The 27092-nt window shown below is 49.8% G+C and overlaps 1 protein-coding gene and 1 pseudogene across 2 annotated transcripts; both read left to right on the forward strand.

Annotated features, from left to right (window-relative positions):
• The first annotated feature begins 3885 nt into the window (after window positions 1-3885).
• On the forward strand, window positions 3886-25663 carry Gas8 (growth arrest specific 8). 2 transcript variants are annotated; one of them, XM_051169009.1, is made up of 11 exons: window positions 3886-3975; window positions 6144-6230; window positions 10557-10754; window positions 12483-12689; window positions 14223-14277; window positions 14902-15107; window positions 16293-16460; window positions 16835-16921; window positions 19253-19462; window positions 23213-23278; window positions 25475-25663. In XM_051169009.1, the coding sequence occupies exons 1-11, from the start codon at window positions 3973-3975 to the stop codon at window positions 25622-25624; spliced, it is 1437 nt and encodes a 478-aa protein (XP_051024966.1). In that variant the 5' UTR covers window positions 3886-3972; the 3' UTR covers window positions 25625-25663. The 2 variants fall into 2 exon arrangements, with proteins under 2 accessions (XP_051024966.1, XP_051024967.1); XM_051169010.1 differs by lacking the exon at window positions 3886-3975 and having other exon boundaries at window positions 10523-10754.
• LOC127209394 (40S ribosomal protein S6-like) lies at window positions 21266-22218 on the forward strand (annotated as a pseudogene).
• Window positions 25664-27092: the final 1429 nt, after the last annotated feature.

Consider the following 27092-nt stretch of genomic DNA (forward strand, 5'->3'; position numbering starts at 1 on the left):
GTGGGTGGTACTGTCCCTGGCCTGGTGGTCCTGCAGGCAGTGGTGCCATACACCTTAATCTTAGCTCTCCACAGACAGAGAGACAGATCGCTGAAAGGCAGAGCAAGTCCAGAGGAGCAAAAGGAGTTCCTCATGGCCTCTGTACTAGCTCCTGCCTCCAGGGTCCTGCCCAGGTTCCTGTCCTGACTTTCTTTGAAGATGACAATGTGGAAGGGTAAACTGAATACATCCTTTCCTCCCCACGTTGCTTTGAGTGTGTTTTTTCATCACAGCTACAGTAACCCTAACTAAGACACACGGTATCTCTTTACTTCTTCCAGAGATCCAAAGAAGATGCTGAGCACAGAAACAGTAAGTAAGTTTTTCCAGGTTGCACATTCAAGGCCCAACCTAAACCCCTTTTACACTTTTTACCAAAACAAGAAAGAAAGAAAAAGAAAAGAGAAAACCAACTATCAGGAGAGGCTGTGTTACTCATAGCTAAGAAGGCTTTGGGGAGTATGGACTAGTGGATAAACTGGGCTCTGCCTTGGGCACAACGGATGGCCAGAAGGACAGCAGCCTGACAGCTTTGTTTGGTCAAGTAGGGTCTGACTCTCAGCTTCTGCTTCCTGCTTAGCTCTAGTGGACGTCAGGTAGCCTATGGCTTTTAAGTTCGAAGGTCAATTTCAGAAAGCTAATAGTTTTGTTTTTGCTTTGTTTTATTTTTAACTTTTTATTTATTTTTATTATTTTAGGTTCTTTTGAGACAGGGTTTCTCTGTGTAGCCTTGGCTGTCCTGGACTCGCTTTGTAGACCAGGCTGGCCTCGAACTCACAGAGGTCTGCCTGCCTCTGCCTCCTGAGTGCTGGGATTAAAGGTGTGTGCCACCACGCCTGGCTTAATAGTTCTTTTCTTTAGTTTACAGGACAAGGAAATAAACCCACCTTCTGGTTAAAGCCTTCTAAAGCACCACCAGGCCTGAGTCAGGGGTCACTCCTTGGTCATTCTTTTCCTCTGGGACAAAAACTGGGGTACAGAGTTAGTTTGGGAGAAGTGGAGACGTGGGTCGGGCATAGGCCACCACTAGGCAACTGGGGCAGCACACTGTGTTCAAAAGGACTATGGCTGTTAAAAATGTCATGGAGCCAGTCACGTGTGCCACACGTGTAACCCCAGCGCCTCACAGGTGGAGGCAGGAGGATCCGGAGTTCAAGATCATACTCAGTGACGCAGCACCTTTGAGGTCGGCCATGGCTGCTTGACACCCTGCCCCAGCAAGCATAAAAGCCCAAACCACTGGCGGTGTTTCTTCCCGAGCCACTCCTGTCAAGACACCTTTGCCTCAGTGTTGCCAGAGCCTGTGACTGCACTGGCCAGTGGCCTGTGGTAGATGTGATGCCATGTGACTCTCCTGTAAAAAGCATGTCACCATGTGGTGAGAAAAACAGGCTACCCAGGCTCCACCTGTGTGTTCTTGCTGACAATCTGAGATCCCAGCCGATCGCTGGCCTAGGCTCAGGTGCTTCCAGGGGGTTACTTTTGAGTTTTCCTCGGAAGAGGGTGATGACAGGGCTGGGTGGGTTGGTCCACTAAGTCGTAGCCAAGCTTCAGATTCATGAGCAAGACAAACGAGGGCGCTGGATTGTCACCAAATAGGGCGCTGGATTGTCACCGTGCCTTGGGGTTCCTTCTCTCCTGTCATTGACATCTTTGTTTCCCAGTGATTCCCGCTTGAAAGATGAATAAAAGATGGAGGAAGATTCTTTTTTGTTTTGTTTTGTTTTGTTTTTTTGTTTTTCAAGATGGGGTTTCCCTATGTAGCTTTGGCTGTCCTAGATTCACACTGTAGACCAGGCTGACCTCGACCTCACAGCGATCCACCTGCCTCTGCCTCCCGAGTGCTGGGATTACAGGAGCGCGACACCACAGCCTGGTGGAGAAAGATTCTTGTGAAAGATTTCCAAGCTGGTCACCAGCAGGTGGCACGGCTTTTGAGGCCAGTGTTGTTTTATCTTTGCATTTCCGTTAAGGACCTTCTCAAGCACACAGTAGGGAGAATGGCATCGTGTGATCACGCATAAGCCCAGCCCAGGCAAGCCGGTCACAGGTACTGTTCTCCGTGTATAACAGCCGCCTTCCTTACACTGTGCTGTTCTGAAGCAGGCCTCTGTACACATAATAGCAATTCATTGCATTTTCAAATATTTCAGTATTTACTTCTAAAATAAAGACCAATTTGGTTGCACCGATAGATATCCAAGCCTCCAGCTTATTGAGGCAGTGGGCTGAGGTAGCAAGACCTCACTTGGCTTGTGGGTATCAGTGTTTGCTCTGGGGCTTCGCGTGGAACTGATGCCCTTTGTCTGGGCTTCTGAACCAATGGCACTGTTTGATGCTGTCTAAGACGTTCTTAAGCTGGCAGCGTGAAGAAAAGGCTCTTTTCTGATTATCGTACCTTAAATTATTCATGAAAAGCCCAGGTCAGGGTGGGTCTTTTGGGAGCCTAGGGGGTCTCAAACCGGTGCTCCTTAAACTGCTCATCTCTTCAATCCCATATTGGAAAATCCGAGCAAAAATCCTATCTATGCTTCCCGAACAAATCTTCCTGTTCTTGCCCTTTTTGAGGAGCAGGGCTGCTGTGTTTTGTTTGTTTTGTTTTGTTTTTGATTTTGAGACAGGGTGTCTCTTTGTACCCCTGGCTGCCTTGGATCTTGCTCAGTAGACCAGGCTGGCCTTGAGCTCAGTGACCGACATGCCTCTGCTGGGATCGAAGGTGTGCGCCACCACACCTGGCTGAAAGGATTTATTACTACAGTTATTTAATTCAAGGTTCCCCCATAGATTAATGAAAGCAAAAGTCAAATTACCAAGCATGAAGCATGTCGTGGGTGCGTGCTAATTACTTACTCTACTGTGCTGTGGCACTGTCTCCTGTAGGAGAAGTCTGACCCCCTCCCTCTCAGCGCTCACCTTCGAGTTCACTGACAGCGAGCAGCCTAGCAGTCATGATGGCTCTTTTTTAAGGTTTACTATAAATAAGCCGCGGGCAGAACATTAGGAGGAACCAATGCTGTTCTCCAGCTGGTCATATCCTTCTCCAAGAATCTGCGTGTGGGGGGACAGGGGGCTTGTGAAGCAAACAAGAGGAGCTCGTTGCTGTGACTCTCAAATGCCTGCTACTGAGCAAGCCTTGCTCTGCTGCTTCGACGGAGCAGTGGCGGGATCTTCATGTCCAAAGCGAACGGGGAAGCATGCCCTGCTGATCCTCTTTTCTGGGGACTGACAGGACGCTCAGTATGTGTGCAAATACTCCGCTACTTAATTGCATAGAGCTCCCCGTCCTGGCAGGCTGCTTTGTTTTCTTGGTTTGTTTTCGAGATGGGGGTCTTGGTATGTAACTCTGGCTGAATTATAACTCATGCGGTAGCCCAGGCTAGCTCCCAAACCATGCAGTTTTCCTCTCGGCTTCCCCCAGTGTTGTGATTGCGGGCACAAGATAATACTCCCAGCCTTTTCCTTTCCCCACTGTCTGGAAGCCCCGCTTTGCATTTTCATCCTCAGCAGGTGGAAGCAACTTCCACAAGCCGGGCAAGGTGGATGCACCGCAGGAGCGGGCTCTTGGTTCACATTTAAATCCAATTTGGGAACTAAGCTTGGGTGGCAGATTAACCATTCAGACATTCTCCAACCTAGTCCTCCCAGAGTGCCCGCCATGTAGACTCTGGAGAACCAACCGAAAGGGACAATAGTCGCCTCCTCAGTTCCAGCAGGAGGGAGACCAGCAATTAGCTCGGCTTCAGTCCCGTCGTTAGGGACGCTCTCCCGGTAGCCCAGGTCCCTCAGGACTGGGTGGGGTGTGGTGGCGTGGAGGATAGTCTCGCGAGGATTTGAGAATCGGTGCGGGATCTCGTCCCGGTTGCTAGGAGACAGCTCAGCCTCTGCAGACCAGCGCCTTTCCGGGAGTAGTGGCGGTGCTACACTGCTGAGAGCATGGTGAGTCGGGCCGATGCTCTGGGTCTCCAATGCACCGAGAACCTGGGGCGAACCGGAGGACTTTCGCGTGCAGAAGTGCGCATAGGGTCGGGTCCCCGGGCCTGGGCGGCCTGCGGTGAGCGGCCTGCAGTTTTGGATTACTAGCATTGAGAACCGGGCGCTTCTGTGGGGTCCCGGTCAGGGAGGCCTGGCTGCCGGGGCCTGTATCAAACTCGAGCTAAGGCTTGACTTTTTCCGTTCTCTGGGATGGTCGTCGAACTTGCCAGACTGAGAGCCTGGCGTGCAAGGTGGCCAGAAGTCAGAAGCTCAGTCCGTCAGATCGTTGGGATGTAGGATTCCACCTCAAATGGACTCTGAGGCCCTTAAGGGCCCACAGGGAGCAGAGTCAGACACAGGAGAAACCACAGGAACTGTCTCTGAGGTGAAGAGCCTAGCTCATACCACGGTGGCTGGAGGTCCCACGCCACCCAGGGGCGCCCAGGGGCACCACCTTGGGTTTCAGATACCTCGGGCTCTTGGGAAGAACAAGCTAGAAGCTCCCCGCCTCCTTACACCTTCCTCATATGATCACCCATCTTTGGGTTGTAGCTGTTGTCATTAATGCAGTTTCTTGGCAGGTGTGCCCGGGCATGGGCCATTAGCTGTGGGTGGCATCTCCCTGTGGGAGCTCCTGTCCGGAAACATAGCCAATTCAACTGCTCTTGAATCTTCCCTCAAAGCCTTCATGGCCTTGTTAAAGCTGTTTAAAATAAAGCAGTGCGTGGTGAGCAGTTTCTGCCGGTGACACATTTACAGACACTCTGTGTGCTGCTGGCCTGACCAGAGCTCTCTGAAGTAGGGTTATATTTGGAAGAAATGAAGCCTCACATTTGGTCACTCCTCCCTGCATTTAAATCCATGAGAACAGAGGCTAGATCTTACCTAACAGGCACTTTCTCTGTACTTACTGAGAAGCTTCCTGTGTCTCTCTGTGGTGGTTATGGAGCGTGTGATAGGGCAACATTCTGCATGGTGGCGTGGGGCGTGTGTGTGTTCCTCCTTCCACACTACCCCTCAAATGCTCCTGTAGGCGTTTTTGTTTGTTTTGTTGCTTATTTTTGTTTGGTTTTTTCAGAGACAGAGTTTCTCTGGGCAGCCTTAGCTGTCCTGGCCTCAGACTCAAAGAGATCCACCTGCTTCTGTCTCCCGAGTGCTGGGATTAAAGGCGTGCGCACCACGCCGGGCTGTAGGTGTTAGTTTTAAAATCTATTTTTACTTTGGTTTCTTAAATCTCTTTCTCCCTTCTCCAACCCAATTGTTTCCAATACCCGAACACCAGGTAGGAGAGAGGAAAGGAGGCTGATGGGGAGAAGGGGCGCAGTTCTTTTTGGCTACTTCCTGCTGTCCGGGTCTTTGGGTTCTTTAGGGTAAATCCAATCCTCGTTTCAGGATCTCTCCAACTTCTCCTCCCCCCCCCCCCCCATCACATCCACAGCAGCAGGAGCAGCAGGGTGGGGAAGAAGCACCAGCAGCCGGCTTTGCTCTCAGAGTCTCTTTCTGGCACATATTCCCTCTCCAGTGTCCTCAGAATTAAACTAACTGCAGCTGGCAAAGACCATGCCCTGAGAGCCACAGGAGAAAGGCTGCTGCTGTGGGCAATCCCATATCCCACACCTGGGATTAAAACAAAAAACATGTTTACATAAATAACAGAGAAACCAAAACTTCTCCACTTAATTTTAGCTTTCTTACCCCATATTTCTTTACTCAACCCTCTCTACCCTCCCCCAAATCAGTTTTTCATCAAAAGAAAAAAAAGTTTTTTGTTTTTTGTTTTTTTAATTTAACAATACCAAAGAAATCCTTGCCCCACATCCAGGAATGAATGGATTTTGGGGGGGCTTCCTTCCCTTTTGCAAAGGGGAAGATTTCTCCTCTGTGCTTCCCCAAATGCACCCCACCCCGCGCGTGCGCGCGCGCGCGCGCGTGTGTGTGTGTGTGTGTGTAGGTGTGTAGGAGTGAGTACAGTGATGCCCTCCAGGTGAGTGTGCACTCAGCAGTGTGTCAGCAGTAGAGATCAGATTCTGAACAGGTGGTCCGTCCCTGAATGCCCATGTAAGCAACGGCCAGCCTGTGGGCGCTGTTAGAGTTGTCCCTTACCTACTCAGCCATCTCTTCTTCACCCAAAGGCGCCCAAAAAGAAAGGCAAGAAAGGCAAGGCCAAAGGCAGCAACATCGTGGATGGGCTCCCGCCGGAGGACATGACCAAGGAGCAGGTGAGCGCAGCCCTTGTTGGTCCCAGGCAGGGCTGGTCCCTTCTCTCAATCTGTCCCAGCACAGCGTGCCTTCCAGGTACCTGCAGTTCCATCACCTCCACATGACCCGTTTCTTTTTTCCTTTCCTTTCCTTTCCTTTCCTTTCTTTCTTTTCTTTTCTTTCTTTTTGAGACAAGGTTTCTCTTTGTTTTGTTTCTGTTTTTTTTTTTTTTTTTTTTTTTTTTTTTTGAGACAGGGTTTCTTGGTGTAACAGCCCTGACTGTCCTGGACTTGCTTTGTAGACCAGGCCAGCTTTGAACTCACAGAGATCTGCCTGCCTCTGACTCCTGAGTGCTGGGATTAAAGGCGTGCACCACCATGCCCGACTCCACAGGACGTGTTTTTAAGAAATATAATACAGCCATGTGAAGAAACTATAATAAGAACTTGGAAAGAGTCCCCCCCCCATCCCTTGAACATAATAGCTATTTTTTAAACTTTCTGCATTTTTTTCATTATGTACCTGATGGTCATAGAGTTGAGACATGCATGGTAAAGCATATATGTCATCCATGTTTGCCAGTAAACATAGCAAACGGGAAGGTTTTAGCCAGGTGTGGTGGTGGATGCCTGGGAGGCAGAGGCTTGTGTAGCTCAGTGATTTAAGGCCAGTCTGATGTACATAGTGGGTTCCAGGACAGCCAAAGCTGCTTCAAAGGAAGGAGAGTTGTTGTTGTTTGTTTGTTTTGTTTTTTTCGAGACAGGGGCGCACACCTTTAATCCCTATACTGGAAAGGCAGAGGCAGGTGAATCAGTGAGTTCAAAATCAGCCTGGTCTACAAAACCAGTCCAGGACAGTCAAGGCTACACAAAGAAACCCTGTCTTGAAAAAACCACACACACTCACACATACACATAAACAAATAAGTAAATAAGCTATTGTCTCCGTCTTTAATCATTCACTGTTTTTAAACTTGATACCTTTCGTTTATTTATTTGGACAACTCATGTGAGTCTGCCACTGTGTGGGGGTCAGGATTGCACTCAGGTCTTCAGGCTCCGCAGCAGACCTTTTTACCCGATGAACCATTTTGCTGGCTCCTTGCTGTTTTGTTTTTGACAAAACTTCCAATAAGGAGCAGCCTTTCTGGGGCTGTCTCTTTCTCGTTGCTTGTGGTTAGTCTTTTCTTTATTTGTTTCATTAAGGCGTGTGCTAGTCCACTGGGCTACACCCCTGGCCCTGGGTGAGGTCTTCATTGTTTTTTTTTTTTTCTCGAGACAGGGTTTCTCTGTGTAGCCTTGGCTGTCCTGGGCTCACTTTATAGACCAGTGGCCTCGAACTCACAGTGATCCGCCTGCCTCTGCCTCCCGAGCGCTAGGATTAAAGGCGTGCGCCACCACGCCTATCAGCTCTTCATTGTATTTTTAGTAGTGTTGAGGACTGCACTCAAGGAGGTAATGTCCTTACGCCGATTGTTCTAAGCTGCTTGTGTATGTTGGTGTTAAAGGCTGGAGAACGTAATTACAGCAAAGACCGCAACATGGGACAGACACGCTATGTCCTCCCGTGTCTGTGTTGATGAGGTTGCCTTGTGAGGTTCCGACACGGGCCCGGAGGGTTATATGTAGCTGTGCTAACAACACTCACTGTTTTATTTATTTATTTTTTCTTGACTCACTGTTTTAATGGTGTAAGAGAATATGAAAGGGGTTGGTGATGTTGAAACTGGAGTTGGCCAAGGGTCTGAGTATTGCCGATCTCAGGCAAAAGGCCAAAAAGTGAAAGAGAAACGTCCCCACTTTACCGCACAAGCATGACCACTTGGTGGGTGTGGGACTTAAGTGACGCCTGATGTCTTCTACTGACATCTGGAGGCCAGCTCCTAATGGCACTGTCCACTGCTGGCCAGTCTCAAGAAAAACAATTAGTGCTACAAACTTGCTACATACATAGCAGTGAGATGTCCCTCACCCCCATGTGTGCAGATGCGGATCCCACACAGATGGCTGAGAAGACCAAACAACTTCCCCCTCAACCATCAACAAGACTTCACCTGTTCTCAGCCACACGCGACCTCTTAGGAAAATCGCCTGCTGCTCTCTCGCAGCATATGTCAATACATTTCCTTGATTTCTCTTTGTATTCTGAATAATTTATTGCTTGCAGCCCTGGCCTACCACATGCAACTTTACATTGCTATGTTTTTATTTAAAATGGGTATTTTTAGGAGCAGGAGAGTTGGCTTGCCAATTAAGAGCGTGGTTGCTGTGGCAGAAGACTCAGGTTTGGTTCCCAGCATGCACACAGTGGTTCACTTCCATCTGTAATGCCAGTTCCAGGGAACCTCATGTCCTCCTCTGACCTGCAAGGACACCAAGCATACACATGATGCACATGCGATGTGTATGTTTTTACAGATTTCATTTTACGTGTGTGTATGAGTGTGTGTGCCTTTCCTGAGTGTGTACCATGTGTGTGCAGTGCCTGAGGAAGCCAGAAGGTGCCTTCAGACCCTGTGGAACTGGGTTTGCAGATGGTTGTAGCCAGCAATGGTTTCAGGGAACTGAATCTTGGTCCTCTGCAAAAGCAGCAAATGCTTTTTTTTTTTTTTTTTTTTTTTTTTAGTTTCTCGAGACAGGGTTTCTCTGTGTAGCCTTGGCTCTCCTGGACTCCCTTTGTAGACCAGACTGGCCTGGAACTTGACAAGATCCACTTGTCTCTGCCTCCCAAGTGCTGGGATTAAATGCATGTGTCACCACTCCTGGCAGCAAGTGTTTTTAACCACTGAGCCATCTCTGTTCCCATGACTGCTGTTTTTTCCCCCCTTTAAGACAGTGTTTCTCTCTATAGCCCTGAGCACCCTGGAATGTCTGTGTAGACCAGGCTGCTTTATTCTATGTACAGGAAAACTCTGAGCATCTTAAAGAGAGGTGTGCTAGGGGCTTGTGTTTTGGCTGGATGTAGAACAGTCTGAATTTCAGCTGCCCCAACATGGTTTTTGTGCCCTGCTTATTTACATCTGTGGAGATTGAACCGTGGTGTTTTACACGTCCCAATACACACTCGGCTTGAGCAGGCCTTCATGCACTGTGTTTCTGGAGCATAGCCTTGGAAGCCTTCAGGGTCTGGAAGGAAGACAAGGCCCATTTACAGTTGTACTAAGTTAACACGTGGGTGCCCAGTGGGTCCTGAACTCTGGTGTTCTTAACTTTTTGATTTTTCAAGGGAAGTTAGAAATTTGGATATTTATAAGAAATCCAAGTAGCAATTGATGACAAACTCTGATACCATATGAGCCAAACAGAACAGGAATTTTCTTTGTAACTATTTGAGTGATTCTAAAGGCCCACAGTGTGAAGACACTTGTCAGACACTGTCAGTGTGCATGACACTATGTGAAGCACTAGTCAGATTCTGGCGTGCCATGTTCCCTCACAGGCCCCAGCTCTAGCCCAGCGTCTTCCTCAGAGCTCCTTGGCTGCTTGTGGTCCTCTTTATTGAAGTGAGACTATGGTGTGGAAGGCAGTCTTCTGGTGTTTGGAGAACAGGGTGTCTGTGTGCAGCCCTGGCTGGCCTGGACTCACTCTGTAGATCAGGCTGACCTCGAATTCACAGAGACCTGCCTGCCTCTGCTCCTGAGTGCTGGGAGGCGTGCACCCCCGCCCTGTGGAATGCAATCTTTGTGGTCTTGAGAGGGAACATACAGTAACTGTCCTGGGGCTGTGCCTAAGATAACTAATTCTCAAGGGAAGCCAGAGCCCGAGAAAGCTGGAAGCCTGTCCTACTTTCCCCCGTAACCTATTTGCAGATTTATAATTGGCTCTGGACCTAGGTCTGCTGAGTGCAAAGAGCCCACTAGTTTTTATAGTTTTTGTGGGGACATTTATGGGGTTCTGTGTGATTTTTATATCTTTTACAGTTCATATATTCCAATTTTCAACCATTTTCCAGTTTAAAATAGTTGTAGATCACTTCCTTTTAAAGGTTTTTGTTTTTTTGCTTTTTTTTTTTTTGTTTTTTGTTTTTGTAATTAATAACAATGGTAATGCTAATATCTTTGAACAAAAATAATGCTTGTGTTCCTTTTGAGAAAAATTTTTTAAGTTTTTTTTTCGAGACAGGGTTTCTCTGTTTAACAGTCCTGGCTGTCCTGGACTTGCTTTGTAGACCAGGCTGGCCTTGAACTTACAGAGATCTGCCTGCCTCTGCCTCCTGGGATTAGTGCTGGGCCCTGCCTTGTATTTTAACTTTAGTAAAATGGCTCCTCCCTTTCTCTTCCCTGCTGCTGGCGGCCCACACACTCTCCGTGGAGGATGGGCCTCACTTGATGCCCTGTGCCTGGTCAGGTGGAGGAACATGTCACCCGCATCCGGGAGGAGCTGGACCGAGAGCGAGAGGAGCGCAACTACTTCCAGCTGGAGCGCGACAAAATCCACACCTTCTGGGAGATCACGCGGAGGCAGCTGGAGGAGAAGAAGGCAGAGCTGCGCAACAAAGACCGGGAGATGGAGGAGGCGGAGGAGAGGCACCAGGTGGAGATCAAGGTGAGTGGGTCAGTCTGTCTGTCTGTGCGCATAGAAACGGTCTGGGGTGGGGTGGGTGGGTGTGTCCTCGTTTTCTTGGGAACATACCAGTTCTTTCTACTGTGAACCAGAGGTGAATTTTTCTTTTCCTTTTCCTTTTTTTTTTTTTTTGGTGTGGCACAATCGTTTATTGGGGGAGGGGGCATCAGCCCTTCTTGGCTGCTGCCTTCCTCACGGCTGCCAGCACACGTAAGACCTGGGGGGCTAGGTCCTACTTCCTGGAGCCCAATGAGACATGAGAGTCCAGTCTGATGCAATCAGCAAGGGATGTTTTATTGTTCCATCGCAATGGGGTCTACCAAGCTCTATTGAGCTGGAGACCCCGAATAAACAAAGCTTGCGTCTTTTATACTCTTAAAGAAGCAGAACGCAGTACAAACATGATTGGTTACTATTTTATCCCTGAGAGGTAAGAGCTCAACTTGGGACATCACGTGCTGTCAGGTGCTTGGGACAGGTACCAAGGTGTGGGTTTAGAATAGCCCTGAGGCCATCTTGAAAGGTACCAAGTGGCCAGGGTTGAAAAACAACTTTCCTATCTTTTCACACGTTGCTAAGCTCCTCCACTTCCTCTTGGCCCGGATGTGCGTGCCCACCCTGTTTTTGATGAACTTGAGTGAGCGCTTGTCCTTGGACACCTTGAGCAGCTCCATGGCACGCCGCTCATAGGGCACGAAGCTGCACACCTCCCTGATCAAGTTCACGAACCTGGTGTGCTTGGTGAGACGCCTGAGGTGCCAGCTGTGCCTCTTTGTCACCTTGTGGCGTTGTTGAGGCCCCACAGCCATGAGTAGCGCACCGCCCCGGCTGCCGCTCTTCGATGCGGCTGTGACAGGAACCAGGGCGATTTTTCTAAGAGTCCAAGGAGGAGTACAAAGGTGATTTGGCCATGTCGTCTGTCACCCAGTTGATCACCAGCCTCCGTTCTGCTTATTAACTTGGTGGGCACATCTGCACACGTGTCCCTCCTGAGTCAGCGTGTTCTCTTGAAGAGGACCACTTGCCCAAATGAGAGAGGACTGCTGTAAGGTCTAGGCGCAGGTGCTCCAAGGACAGCTATGAATTCAGCCAAGAAAACTGCACAGTACCTAACACATAGTGGTGGGCATTGGTCCATGCCTGTTATCCCAGCACTTGGGAGGTGGATGCAAGAGATTCAGGAGTTCAAGGCCAACTTTAGTTATGTAACTATAGTTTTAGACCAGCCTGGGCTACAGGAGACCCTGTCTCAAAACAACAACAACAAACAAACGTGAAGTTTTAGTTTCTATTCTTTTGTTTTTCAAGACAGTATTTGTGTAGTCTTGGCTGTCCTGGACTCACTTTGTAGACCAGGCTGGCCTCGAACTCACAGTGATCCGCCTGCCTTTGTCTCTCCAAGTGCTGGGATTACAGGTGTGCGCCAGCACGCCCAGCCTATTTATTTTTTTTATAACTGAGTAACCTGCCACGATGTCAACCCTGTCCTCGGTTAGAACTGCCAAAAAGTCTCTGAAGAGGACAAGGCAACGCACTTTCACACTTCCAGGAGCAGGAGAGGCTGCACAGCCCCTGAGTGTTAGCGTTGAAGCCTGTGACACGGCAGGGCTGCGAGCGCGCTGCCTTCTGCAGTTCTTTCGCCACTTTGTTGCTTGTGAGCTGGGTATGGGCTGGCACTTCAGAGCGTTGACCCCGCCCCGCACCTTGTAGGTTTACAAGCAGAAAGTAAAGCACCTGCTGTATGAGCACCAGAACAACTTGGCGGAGGTGAAGGCTGAGGGTACTGTCGTCATGAAGCTCGCCCAGAAGGAGCACCGCACGCAGGAGGGCGCCTTGCGCAAGGACATGCGCACACTGAAAGTGGAGCTCAAGGAGCAGGAGCTGGCCAACGAGGTGGTGATCAAGAACCTGCGCCTGGTACGTACCAGCCGTGGGAGTGCACCTGGCGCGTACCAGCCGTGGGAGTGCGCCTGGCGCGTACCAGCCGTGGGAGTGAGCCTGGCGCGTACCAGCCGTGGGAGTGAGCCTGGCGCGTACAAGCCGTGGGAGTGAGCCTGGCGCGTACAAGCCGTGGGAGTGAGCCTGGTGCGTGCAAGCTGTGGGAGTGAGCCTGGCGCGTACAAGCTGTGGGAGTGAGCCTGGTGCGTGCAAGCTGTGGGAGTGAGCCTGGCGCGTACCAGCCGTGGGAGTGCACCTGGTGCGTACAAGCTGTGGGAGTGAGCCTGGTGCATACCAGCCGTGGGAGTGAGCCTGGTGCGTACAAGCTGTGGGAGTGAGCCTGGTGCGTACAAGCTGTGGGAGTGCGCCTGGCCGTATAAGCTGTGGGAAATGGACCTGGCCATCTGAGCTGTTCCTTACAGCTAGGAACTTGGTTTTTTGTGAAAAGGTGATCAGAGGTTTTTAACAGATAAATTAGCAAAACTCTTAATCAAATTTGTAATATATAGGGGTAGGAGAGATGGCTTAGCAGTTAAGAGCAATGGCTACTCTTCTAGAGGGCCTGGGTTCAATTCCCAGCAACCACATGGCAGCTCAGAACCACTCATGAGTACAGTTTCAGGGAATCCAACCACTTTTCCTGGCCCTGTGAGCACCGGGCACATATGTAGTATACAGACATACATGCCAGCAGAACACAAGGCGGAGTGGAGAAGTGGGTCAGCGGTCAGATCACTCAGATCAACTCAGTACTCAGTTAAGAAGAGTCAAGTTCAGTTTCCATTACCCACATGGTGTGTATAACACCAGTTTGAAGGGGATGCCTTCCTTTTTCTGGTGTCCACATGCACCAGGTATGCAGATCGTATACAAACATATATGCAGATGTAATGCTCACACATTTAAAATTTTACAAAAATTTATAACATATGGTTGCTCATTAAAATAATCTCTGAGCTGGGTGTGGTGGTGCACACCTTTAATCCCAGTACTCAGGAGGCAGAGGCAGATAGATCTCTTGAGTTTAAGCCTAGCCTAGTCTGTGGAGTGAGTTTCAGGACAGGCAGAGCTGGCAGGGAAACCTTGTCTCAAAATCAAAATCATCATCATCACCACATTTCTGCGCACTGCTGGAACCTGACGCACGTGAGGCGGGCTGGCACGTGAGGCAGGCTGGCACGTGAGGTGGGCTGGCAGGAGCTTTGTATGGCTCCTGGAGAGAGTTGCTGTCCATGCAGTTGGATCAGCTGCTCTCAGGCTTTGAGAGGGTTAGGCACGTCCGCCACTGTCGCCCAGGTTCAGAGGTAGCCTCACTGAGGGAAGTGTGGAGGTTATCAAAGCCATGTTGTGTGGCTGTACTCCCTGAGACAAAGAGGTGAGGAGAACCCAGAAGGCAGAGACAGTGCAGGGGTCACTAAGCTGAATTTTCCCCACGGGTGAGGAAAGGCTCAGCCTCAGGGTAGTAGGCCTGTCTGTCTGTCTGTCTGGTAACACCCACTTCTCATTTTGCAGAGACATGCTGAGGAGATCACCAAAATGCGAAATGACTTTGAAAGGCAAGTTCGAGGTCAGTTTGGCAGACACGCGGTATAGGGTGGTGTCGGAGAATCCCTCCCATCACTGTTTGGTAGGAAACTCGAGGCACAGAAGTCACATTAAAGCAGCTTGCGTACACACGAGAGAGAGGAAGACAGACCGACAGAATGAGCAGGGAGAGACTATTTCAGAAACCAACAGGTTCACTCAGAGCCACAGAAAAAACTCATGCCCACGTGAATTTGGGGAGCTGCAGTTAACACTCCCTGTCTGTCTGAAAGCAACAGTTACTGCAGGTAGCACTTTATTTGCTCTTCTCCTTAGCTCCTGACTGAGAGCCGTAAGTGTTAAAAGTCCACCTGGCTTATGGACTGTGTCCTGTAGCATGTGGCTGGTGGCCGTATTGGCCATGGCTAGTCCACTGGGATTAGTGTGGGACACTTACTACAAGCATTGGCTGCCATAGGCAGAAGGATGGTGACAGGGACCCATGTGTTGAAGATGTCACTTGTGGGAAGAGCCCCACAAAGCATCTGGCTCTGGCAGTTGTCTGACCCCAACAGGCACTCTTGGCCACTGCTTGTTGGCTGCACCTTTTCTTGTGGCCTCGGGCCACCTGTTGTTCTAAGCTGCTGTGTGTGCTGCTGCCTTTCAGAGATCGAGGCCAAGTATGATAAGAAGATGAAGATGCTGAGAGATGAGCTGGATCTGCGGAGAAAGACTGAGATCCACGAGGTGGAGGAGCGCAAGAATGGGCAGATCAGCACCCTGATGCAGCGGCACGAGGAGGCCTTCACGGACATCAAGAACTACTACAACGACGTCACCCTCAACAACCTGGCCCTCATCAACTCCCTCAAGGTGCTGCCGTGGTCTGGGTGACGTGCTCAGGGACCGTGGGGTGCAGACCCGCTTCAACCCCACTGGATCTACCACTCCTTTCTATAGTGTTGGACAGTGTCCCTCTGTTACTCTCAGATAAGATTCACATGTAGTGTGTAAGCAGTCCACAGTGTAACTGGAAGTCGTCTGGGCATTTCTCCAGCTGTGTTGTAGGAGAAAGGAATAACTGAAAAGGTGTTCTGACATGTAGAGTGGGCGGGGCCAAGGTGCCTTGGCATGCCGATGTAGGCGGGGTTGAGGCAGGCAATGCATGCTGACTGAAATGTGGCCAGTTGGCAGTTGTCATTGTGCCTAGGTGCTGACAGGATGGTGTGGGGAGTTCCTCCCATCCCTCACTGTTTCGTAACTTGGGACACACAAATTGACACTGGCAGGATTTCCACAGTGGAGAACTGCCCTTGGTCTAAAAACAAATGTGACCCCCTCAGTCTGCATGGAATTATACTTTTACATTGCTTCTGCTGGGCATGGCGACGCACGCCTTTAATCCCAGCACTCAGGAGGCAGAGGCAAGTGGATCTCTGTGAGTTCAAGGCCAGCCTAGTCTACAAAAGTGAGTCCAGGACAGCCAGGGCTGCAGAGAAACCTTGTCTCAAAAAAAAAGATTATATGTAAAATAAGACTAAGTCCTCAGTATGCATGTGACTGCTTGGCTTTTTGACACAGGGTTCCTCGCTGGGTAGTCCTGGCTGTCCTAGAACTCACTACGTAGAACAGGCTAGCCTTGAATTCACATAGGCCCTCCCGAGGGCTGAGACTGAAGGTGTGTGCTATGACGCCTGCCTCAGATCTTTTAATTGAGAGCATCCGTAGCTAGATATGCTGGCATAAACCTGTAATCTCAGTGCTTACGAGGTAGAGGTAGAGGCAGGAGGAGAACTAGTTTAAAGCCAGCCTAGGCTGTTCAGGGAGCCATTGTCTCAAATCAGTACCAGTGAGATGGTCCCGTGGGTAGAAGTGCTTGCCAACCTGAGTTGGAGCCCTGGAACTGATAGTGGAGGGAGAGGATTCCTGAAAGCTGTCCTCTGACCTCTGTGTGCGCTGTGGTGTGCGCACCCAGGTGCACGCATGTCTCACAGTAAGGACAAATGAGGAGGAGAGCTTTCAGCCGCCGTCCCGCAGCCCTGTGCTCTGTGCTGACAGGAGCAGATCGAGGACATGCGGAAGAAGGAAGAGTACCTGGAGCGGGAGATGGCGGAGGTGTCGCTGCAGAACAGGCGGCTGGCAGAACCCCTGCAGAAGGCCAAGGACGAGATGAGTGACATTCAGAGGAGGCTTGGGAACTACGAGAGGGACCAGCAGATCCTGATTGTGAGTGTCCACTGCGTTCTTTTCCCTCCTTTGATCCTTTTTCCCCTCCCTCCTGGGCCCAGGAGGAAGGCCTGTGAGGGATGTGTCTGAGGCCCATGTGAGCAGGACTCATCCTTAGTGCAAGAATGGGAGCCATGGCGATGCTGGGCGCCCTCGGACAACCCTGGGGGTGTAAGCAGGCGGGCGCTACTGGAGATCAGACCCTGGTTTTCCACACATTCCACTCATAGCTTGGCTGGGGCCCAGCTGCTGGAGTCTCCAACCAGCTGTTCGCCATGATTTTTTTTCTGCCCTTGCCGTCTCCAGGAGTCTGGTATGTGAGTGTCTGTGAATCCGAAGCATTTTATGCCCCTTCCTCCCCGATGTCTCTGCAGTGCACCAAGGCGCGTTTAAAGGTTTCTGAGAAAGAGCTGAAGGACCTGCAGTGGGAGCATGAGGTACTGGAGCAGCGGTTCAGCAAGGTGAGCAGCTGCGGGGCCAAGGCTGCACCCCTCCTGCCTGCTCGGCATATTGCTTGTTTGGAAATGAGGTCTCACTGTCTCGCTCAGCCTGGTCTTAAATTCCTGGGATCTAGCACCCTCCTACTTTAGCCGTCTGAGCAGCTGGAATCACAGGTGTGTGCGTACAACCTTTTTCTATTGTTTTTTGAGACAAGTTTTTTTATGTGTGTGTGTGTGTGTGTGTTTTTTTTTTTTTTTTTTTTTTTTTTTTTTTTTTTTATGTGTGTATTCTTGGCTGTCCTAGAACTTACTCTTTAGACCAGATTGGCCTTGAACTCACAGATATCCACCTGCCTTTGCCTCCTAATTGATGAAATTAAAGGTGTGTGCCCCAACCACCACCTGACACGCACATGACTTTTATGAGGCAAAAACCTGTGATATAGGAGTCTGGAGAGATGGCTCAGAGGTTAAGAGCACAGGCTGATCTTCCAGAGGTCCTGAGTTCATTCCCAGCAACCACATGGTGGCTCACAACCACCTATAATGAGATCTGGTGCCCTCTGGTGGGCAGGTGTACATGCATAATAAATCTTTTAAAACCTGTGGTATTGTGTAGAAGGCCCAGAGTTTCATGAGACCAGGATCCCTAGTTGGGAGTGATCCTTTTTGTCTCTATGGAAGCAGGACTATCACTTTGTGAAGGATACTTGGTTCCTGTGATTTCATCTGAGTTGCACTTTTCTTAATATCAGCTTATTGCCTATTCATTCTAAAGAGACCAGGGAGTAAGACAGGTGTGGGACACACCTTAAACCCAGATCTAGTCAGTGTCAGCCTGGACTACAAGGAGAGACTCTGCCAATAGATAGATGCCTTACTTTGATAAACAAAAACAAAACAGCCTTTGATGTGAATTCCCTGAGGCCACTAATCTAAACATTTGGTGGGACTGTTTCCTGTTTTCTACACATGTGAAAGCAGTCTTACTATTAGGAATAAAATATGGCGTTGCTTCTACTGCAGCCTTTCATACAATGGTATTCCCTTGAGCACCATCCAAGGCCGACCGTACAAGGCTTCACCACAGCCTACCCAGCTCTCACAGAATCCCACCAAGCTCCAGCTCCATGTTCAATGGCTATGTACGGTTTCAGTGCCTTGGGCCCCCAAGCCTCAGAAACACAGGGAGAAAAGGGTTCCCTCTGAGTCTGCCCTTAGGCTGTCCTGTGCCAACAGACAGTGGCAGAGCCCAGCAAGTCATGTCCTCCAGAATGCTCGGTGCCCTTGAAAGTAAGTCTAGATCTAACACAGATTGCTTCAAAGGAACCAGCTCTGGGGACGATGAGGACAAACCCACCATTGGTCTGTAGTCATGAATTCTCTCTCCAAAGATCATATATAGTTCACAGATAAAATTCTCAGGTCATGGATGCCAGTCAACGCCCTGAGGCCCTGGGGTACAGGGTTGGCCTTGGCCAGATATTTGAAACTGCCAAGGCAGGGAGGGGTATCAGCAAGGATGGAGGAAACTGATGAAACTACCACTCCCAGGACTTGTCTAAGTGTGTGTTAAACGTGCTTCGCCTGACACCTGGATCTACAGTGTGTGTTAAGTGTGCCCCACCCAGCGCCTTGGCCATCTGCAGTGCGTGTTAACAGGTGCAGGTGTCCAGCTCCTGTTTTCTGAGACGAGCACTGAGTGTGACAGTTTTATATCAACTTGACACGAGAGGGACCCTCAAGTGAGAAAATGCCTCTATAATATCAGGCTGTAGATATGCCTGTAAGGCATTTTCTTAATTAGTGATTGTTGGGGGAGGGCCCAGACCATAGTAGGTAAGGACACCCCTGGGCTGATGGTCCTGGGTTCTATAAGCAAACAGGCTGAGCAAGCCACGGGGAGCAAGCTAATAAGCAGCACTCCTCCATGGCCTCTGCATCAGCTCCTGCCTCCAGGTTCCTGCCTTGCTTGAGTTCCTGTCCCGGCTTCCTTCAGTGATAGGCTACAATGTGGAAGTGTGAGCCGAATAAACCCTTCTCCCTGTCTTGCCTTTGGTCATGGATTTTCATCACCAGCAATAGTGACCCTAACCAGGATAATGCTAACCAGGATAATGCTAGTTACAATGCCCTAGCCAGGATAATTCTGACCCCCCCCCCCTTACTTTCTGCTATGTGCTAAACTACCCACTTTTCATTCTGTGCATGCGGGATCTAGTGCAGGTGATGTGTGCAGCAAATGCCCATGGGCCGTGGCAGTAGTGAAAGTGACCCTTCTGCAGAAGCACCTCTCCCTAGTGAGGTGTCCCCGGTGGGTCCCTGCTGATCACCCTTGTCTCATTGTCTCAGGTGCAGCAGGAGAGGGATGAGCTCTACCGGAAGTTCACTGCAGCCATCCAGGAGGTGCAGCAGAAGACAGGCTTCAAGAACCTGCTGTTGGAGCGTAAGCTGCAGGCGCTGAATGCGGCTGTGGAGAAGAGAGAGGTGCAGTTCAACGAGGTGCTGGCCGCCTCCAACCTGGACCCTGCAGCACTGTCACTCGTGTCCCGGAAACTTGAGGTGGGTGCTGATAGCCTCCTGAGCCCCAGTGTTGCTGGAAACAGGGCGAGCCCTCCAGTCCTGGGCTTCACCTTCTTGGGTGGCACAGAGACCCCTCAACTAAGTCAGGAGCTGCCATGGTAGGAACCGGGCATGGGCTATAGGCCCCAGCACACTGGAACTATCTTCTTTGGTTTTGCCCCCATCCTTACCTCTCTCGCTGTTTGAGACAGGAATTCACTACGTAGACCAGGCTGGCTTCACATGCATAGAGCTCCACCTTCCTCTGCCTCCTGAGCGCAGGGATTAAGGGCGTGCACCACGCCCAGCTGTGTAGCCTGTCTTGGACTGTCCCTAACCTGAGTCTCCACTGTTCCTGTTTTGTCGTGGCTCCCAGTGTGCCAAGCCTTATTCACTGAATGCAACCCAGGTAACCAAGGAGGGAAAGCTCATCTTGGAAGCAGTAGCTCTAAGTTTCTGTCGCTTGAGATAGCTGATGACTGTGCCTACATGAAGACCCTAGGACACTGCTGTAGCACTTAGACAGTGACAATGTGGGGACTGGGCCACAGAGGCCATGGAACCCAGCTTAACCCTTGATGCTTTCCTGGGACCTGGGGAGTAACGTCTGAACAGAGCTAAGAACATCACCCACTCATTCGTGTGACATGGGCTACTTGGCAGGTCAGTTTTCAGGCCTTGGCAGCAGTGGGGACCTGGGGATGGTCTCTGTTCATCGATGTGCCCTGTCCCAGGATAGGGCTGGTCAACTAGAGCACAGACATTGGGAAGCAAGACCCTGCTGCTGGAATGTAGAGCAAGGATCTGCCTTGCAGTACCAGTCAAGCCCTTTGGTGTGGAATAACAGCATGGGTTGTTGACTCTGTTTCTTAGCAATTAAACTTTATTATGCAACCCAACTAGCTTATACAAGAAGGAAAAAGGTTAAAGGGACAAAAGAGTGAATCTTCCGGTAGCCGTTCCACGGGACGGGTCCTTAGGTGTCTCTCTGGCCTGCGTGCTGGTCCAGCTTGTCCGCTGCCCCCGCACGCTCTCCCTGCAGCCGACTTTGTTATTTTCTCTTCCCCAACTGCCTGAGTCACGTGGGAAGGACCGGCTCCTTCTCCCGGTGAGGGTCCATTAGAAAGACAATAATCCAGGTGGGGTTCCCAGGTCTGCTTTCTGAATTCCAGACCCAGGATGGCTCCACTAAGTCTGTCACAAGGTGTTCATGGGGTGCCCCAAGGGTAAAGCCCGCCAAGACTGCTCCCACCTGTGACAAAGCTTAATCTTTCCCACAGTTGGTGTTCTCAGTTGTAGCCATCCTGATCAGGTGCATTTGGCTCTAACTGTGGGTTAGCTCCTCCTCTCCTGGTCACTACTACTACAGTTTATGGACAAAGAATTTTTCATGGAGGTGACAAAGTGACAGTGTATTTTTTGTTAGTGGTTATTACATTGCAATTTTTCTCTTAACCTGGCTAGTACCCAAATAACTGAGACCGGACTATTGTATTTATTTAACAAGCTCTAAGGCATAACAACTGAGCAGTATTAACCTTTGTTAACCCTCTAAGCTAATCTATTTCCCAGCCAAAATCTCTGAGATACTTGTATTTTATGGCTTTCTCTGTTCACTAATGATGTCTCTTGGACCTCTTCTCCGGCTGAACCCCCAATTCCTTTGTCTCCTCCTCTCCTGGCTAGCAGGAAGTCCAGCCTTATTCTCTCCACTGCCAATCATTGGCTGCTAAGCTTCTTTCTTGACATCAGGGAACAGTTGGGGAGCAATGTTTACTTAACATTGAGACGGGAGATTCTCAGAACAAGGATTACAACCAAATATGGGGGCACATATGTCAGCATTTGAATCTTCACACAATGTTCAGTAACTATACCTACAGTTTCTGCTTGTTATTTTTGAGACAGGGTCTCACTATGAGACCAGGTTGGCCTCAACCTGACTGATTCTGCCTCCTGAGTGCTGGGAATAAAAGCATGTGCCACCACTGCCTGGCAATTGTCGAGTTTTAAAAGTTAGACAAATAGTGCCTTCTGGTGCCTCCTAGGCGTTCGGCTGTGTCAAGATGGAGCTGAATATCTCCTTCCCTGCCACTGGCTGTCAGAAACTCACTAAAGTGGACAATGAACGCAAGATTCGTACATTCTAGGAGAAGCGCATGGCACAGAATTAGTTGCTGCTGCTCTGGGTGAAGAGTGGAAAGGTCATGTGGTCTGGATCAGCGGTGGGAACGACAAGGGTTTCCCATGAAGCAAGGGGTTTTGACCCATAGCGGAGTGCGCCTGCTGTTGAGTAAGGGCCCATGGAGAACTGAAGAGAGGCAGCACAAATCTGTTCATGGCTGCATTGTGGGTGCCAATCTGAGTGTTCTCAACTGGGTTATTGTAAAAAAAGGAGAGTAGGATATTACTGGACTGACAGACACTACTGTGCCTCATTGGCTGGGACCTAAAAGCTCTTTAATCTCTCTAAAGAAGATGACGTTGCCAATATGTCGTCAGAAAGCCCTTAAACAAAGCAGCAGCCGAGGACCAAAGCACCCAAGATCCAGTGTCTTGTCACTCCTGTGTCCTGCAGCACAAACGCCAACGCATAACTGAAGAAACAGCGTACTAGGAGGAGGCTGCAGAATACACTAAGCTTTTGGCCAAGAGAATGAAGGAAGCCAAAGAAAAGCACAGGAACAGATCACCAAGAATGTAGGCTGTGCTCGCTGAGAGCTTCTACTTCTAAGTCTGAGCCCAGTCAAAAATAAGTCTTTACAGGGCAGTGATGGCACAGGCCTTTAATTGCAGCACTCAGGAGGCAGAGACAGGCGGATCGCTGTGAGTTTGTGGCCAGCCTGGTCTACAGAGCAAGTCAGGATAGTCAAGGCTACACAGAGAAACCCTGTCTCAAAAGGCAAACAAGCAAACAAAGTAAATCTTTAAGAGTAACAAATATGGTGGTACATGCCTTTAATCCCAGCACTCAGGAGGCCAAGGCACGTGGATTGCTGTGAGTTCAAGGCCAGCCTGGTCTACAAAGCGAGTCCAGGACAGCCAAGGGTACACAGAGAAACCCTGTCTTGAAAAACCATAAATAAATAAATAAATAAATAAATAAATAAATAAATGATCATACCTTGAAATAAAAAGTTATACAAATAGCCAGGCATAGTGGTACACACTTTTAATCCCAGCACTCTGGAGGTAGAGGCAGGCAGATCGCTGACTTTTAAGGCCAGCCTGGACTACAGAGCAAGTTCCAGGGTGGCCAGAAATCCCTATATCAAAAAAAAAAATTGACAGCAATAGAGGATGATACCCAGTGTTGATTCTGTCCTATGTCTCACACACACACACACACACTGCTGCTATCTTAGGGATGTAGGTAATACAAAGACACTACCGTGTCCCCCCCCCCCCCCCCCGCCGCTGCCTTTTTGTTTTTTGTTTTTGAGAGAGGGTTTCTCTGTGTAGCCTTGGCTGTTCTAGAATGCACTCTGTAAACCAGGCTGGTCATACAGATCTACCTCCCACGTTCTGAGATTAAAGGCATATACCACCACCACCCCACTTTGCTGTCCCCTTTTTTCTTTCTTGTTGCTTATTATCCCCTAGAGACCTTTCCTTCTGACAGGCCTGGGCTGAGAGGACCCGTACTACAGTTCTTTCAGCCCTTCACCCTAGGGCACCCCTAGCCTAGTGTCCATTTGCCCATCTCTGCTAGATGACAAATATCAAAGTCACCCTTGTCTCTCTCCTTAGGATGTTCTGGAATCCAAGAACACTACCATCAAGGACTTACAGTATGAGCTGGCCAGGGTCTGCAAGGTATGGCTAACCCCATCCCCACGGTCCACCTTCTCCCTCAGGGCTGTCTCCTCTGTTAGAGCTGCGCCCTTGTATAGAGAGAGCTTCAGCCTGTGACTATTATGGATGAAGGGTCTCTGAGGACACCATTCAGGGGCAGCTATGATAGGGCACATAGAAAAGCCTTGTCTTGAAAACAGCAACAACAAAATATTTATTTTTGACCCTACATGTAGGTAGGCCGTGTCTGTTACTGCGTCCCAGGCTCCGTGCTGTACGAGCTGCCCAGGCTTCCCAGCCTCTCTGGAGGCCAGGCTAGAGCCCTCCTTATACACTTGTTCCTCAGCTGACAAGGTCTGAACAAAATTAGGCCTGTATGCTGTGTGTACAGCTCTTGGGCCCTGGCAGTCACACACCAACCTGGGTCTACACTCATTATACACATGGACACCCACCATCTAGTCTAGAGACAGAGACAGAGAGAGAGCCCAGCCTCTAAGTTCTCGCTGGAACTCATTCTTACTCGCCTTTTCTATTTTCAGTCACTGGTTCTCTTTCCTGAACTGCAGCGAGGATAATAATCCCTCTTCTCTGTTTTTGTCTGAGACACAGTCCTACTACAGAGCCCCGACTGTCCTAAAACTCACTAAGCAGACCAGCTGACCTAGAACCCGGAAATCTGACTGCCTCTGCCTTCTGAGTGCTGAGATTAAAGCTGTGTACTACAGTCCCCAGCTAATGAACCCTTCTGATCATTTGCTTTGAGCATTTGACTGTGTTTGGAAAGAGCTCCACACATTTCTTATTTCACTCAATTCATCAACACATAATCCTACCATGTGAGGGCGCTGAGGCAGGACAAACTGGTCAGGCTGTCTCTCAAACAAATGAATAAAACAAATTCAAGTCTTAAAGCCACCTGGTGAAAGTCTCCCAATTAAAAATGTGCATTTTGGGGTTAATAGTGGAGTTAATAGTAGGTCTTGGGCCATCAAGGACTATGTAGGGGGATCCTCTGTAAAGAGGGAAAAACGTATTGCAAGATGTGTTGAGCTGTACTTGTAACTTTAGCGCTCGCATGGCTGAAACAGTAGGCTTCCTTAAAGTGAAAATTTCATACATACAATATATTTTGATCATGTTTCTTCTTTGCCCCCAAAACCTCCTACCCATTGAACTTTATATTCTTTCTCTGTCTCTTTCAAAAACAAAACCAACAAATAAAATCCACAAAAAGGGGGGGGGGGCCCAAACAAGTAAAGGACTAACAAGACAAATAAATAAATTCCAAAGCAAAACAAAATGCAACAAAAAGTCTACATCAAAAAAACAAGGCCGGAAGCCGGGCGTGGTGGCGCACGCCTTTAATCCCAGCACTCGGGAGGCAGAGGCAGGCGGATCGCTGTGAGTTCGAGGCCAGCCTGGTCTACAAAGCGAGTCCATGATGGCCAAGGCTACACAGAGAAACCCTGTCTCGAAAAACAAAAAAAAAAAAAAAAAAAACAAAAAAAAAACAAGGCCGGGCGTGGTGGCACACGCCTTTAATCCCAGCACTCGAGAGGCAGAGGCAGGTGGATCTCTGTGAGTTCGAGGCCAGCCTAGTCTACAAAGTGAGTCCAGGACAGCCAAAGCTACACAGAGAAACCCTGTCTCTAAAAAACAAGAAAACAAAAACAAAAACCAAACAAACACACCAAAAAATAAAACCCCACAAAGCCATAGAGTTCATTGTGAGTTGGCCAACTCCTCCTGAGCACAGGGCCTTTGATGGAGTGTGGTGACACTGCACGGAGAAAACCAACTTTGCCAGGCCATTCTGGGAGATAGAGCAAGATACAGCCTGGGCTACATAGTAGGACCTTTTCCCCAGACAAAAACCAAAACCCCACAAACCAAAACAAAATTATTGGCGAACCCCCCACCCAAAGGAAGTCACTTGTCTTTGTTGGTCCACCAGCACCATTTCTGAGGTCCAGGCCCCTCCACACACAGCAGGGTTACTAGGGAATCACAGGGTGCTCTACTTTCCAAGGGCGGCAAAGAGATGCACTTCTTGTGTGCCAGGGACAGGATACATTCCTTACTGGGAAGTACTGTGTAAAAGGGCCAGGAGTTGTCTGAGCCAACGGCTCATGTTCATGCTGATCCTTTTTGCCTGCCTGGCCCAGCCCTCCCACGTGGACTCCTTTTCCTTCTGACATTGCTCTGTCCTTTCAGGCCCACAATGACCTGTTGCGTACATATGAGGCGAAGTTACTGGCCTTCGGGATCCCCCTGGACAATGTGGGGTTCAAGCCCCTGGAGACAGCAGTGATTGGACAGACACTGGGACAGGGCCCTGCAGGACTTGTGGGTGCTCCTACATAGCCACCTTCTGGGGCTTCAGAGCTGGCCTGCCCCACTGTGTAAATGTGCAGGGTTATTGTTTTGTAGACATCATCAGCAATGAAAGTTTTTCCACATTTCCTTTGTCTTTTCTGTCTCTGAGAGGAAGAAGCACCTGTGAGGCCTCTGCTAAGGTCTCCTCGCCCACCTGCTTCCGCGCACGGCCCCCGACCTCTGCGGGCCTTGCTCTAAGGGGCCTCTGAATACTAACGTCTCCAGCAAGACTCAACTGTGAAGCTGATGTTCGTTTGCCTGGGTAACTCTGGCAGAGAGGACTGGCACCCTGGGCCAGGCTCTGCACAGCCTCCCTGGTAGGTGAGACAGAGCCATGGGCTCAGGAGCAGAGGCTTGTGAAACTCAATCTGCTGGTGGCATCTCCTCAGTTAAGATTTCCTATTTCCAAAAGACTAGCTGTGTCACGGTGACAACAGCTAAACAATGCCACCCTGAGAGAAGCCAAGAAGGCACCGTAAGACAGTGAGCTGCCGGGTGTGGTGGCGCATGCTGGTCGCTACCTGTCCAGGACAGCCAAGGCTACCGCGGTTGGGGGGAGGGCGGGGGAGACAGTGAGTGAGTGACCCCAGTCCAAGAGCTGCTTGTCCTGGCCTCCCTGAGAGGGTTCAGCTGCCCAGGCTGCTGCTGGGTTTCTAGTTCAGGAGGGAATCTTGGTTTTTCCAAGGGCAGAAGATGGAAGACTCCTCTTTGGATAGCTCCATGGAGCCTGCAAACCATGAACCTGCTGGGTGTAGAGACCACAGGCAACAAGGGCATTCATTCACAGGGAAGGAGGATGAGGCTACTGTGTGAGTTGACTCCTGCTCAGATGAGAACCTGTCCACACAGGGTGATGAGTCAGTCACCCTTGGGCTGACCTCCTGTAGAGTCGGAGTACAAGGGAGAAGGGAAGAGGAGGAGGAAACAGAAACAGGAAGTGCTGCCAGCTATAAAACAGTTTCCTTCTAGTGCTTCTAGAGGAGGCCTCACACCCTGTCCTTCCCAGAGAGCGCCACCCACTGGGGAGGATGTTTAACACATAGTAAAGCAGGACATTTCTCAGTGACAATATCACAGCCACAGATTGCTCCACGAGAAGGGGATTTACAGAGAGTTGTGCAGCACCGTGTGCGAAGCCCGGAGAATAGGTCATGGTGAGGAGACTGTTGAAATTTACCATTAGTGCCATTCCGCCATGACCTCCATGGCCACAGACAGCGCTAGCTATAGGGGTCCATGTGGATGGTAGAATGTCCTGGCTACCCTGGGTCCAAGGCCACAGGTCATGGCCAAAAATGCACAACAGGCATGTGCCCACCCACCAAAGCACGAGAGGGTAACAGGCCACAAACACACACATAGGCAGGAACACACCAACCTGCGTCTACACCCATTATAGAAATGGACAACAACCTTCAGGTCTATACACACACACACACACACACAGACAGACACA

This window comes from Acomys russatus, chromosome 26 (assembly GCF_903995435.1).
Source record: "Acomys russatus chromosome 26, mAcoRus1.1, whole genome shotgun sequence".
In the NCBI taxonomy this organism is placed as follows: domain Eukaryota; kingdom Metazoa; phylum Chordata; class Mammalia; order Rodentia; family Muridae; genus Acomys; species Acomys russatus.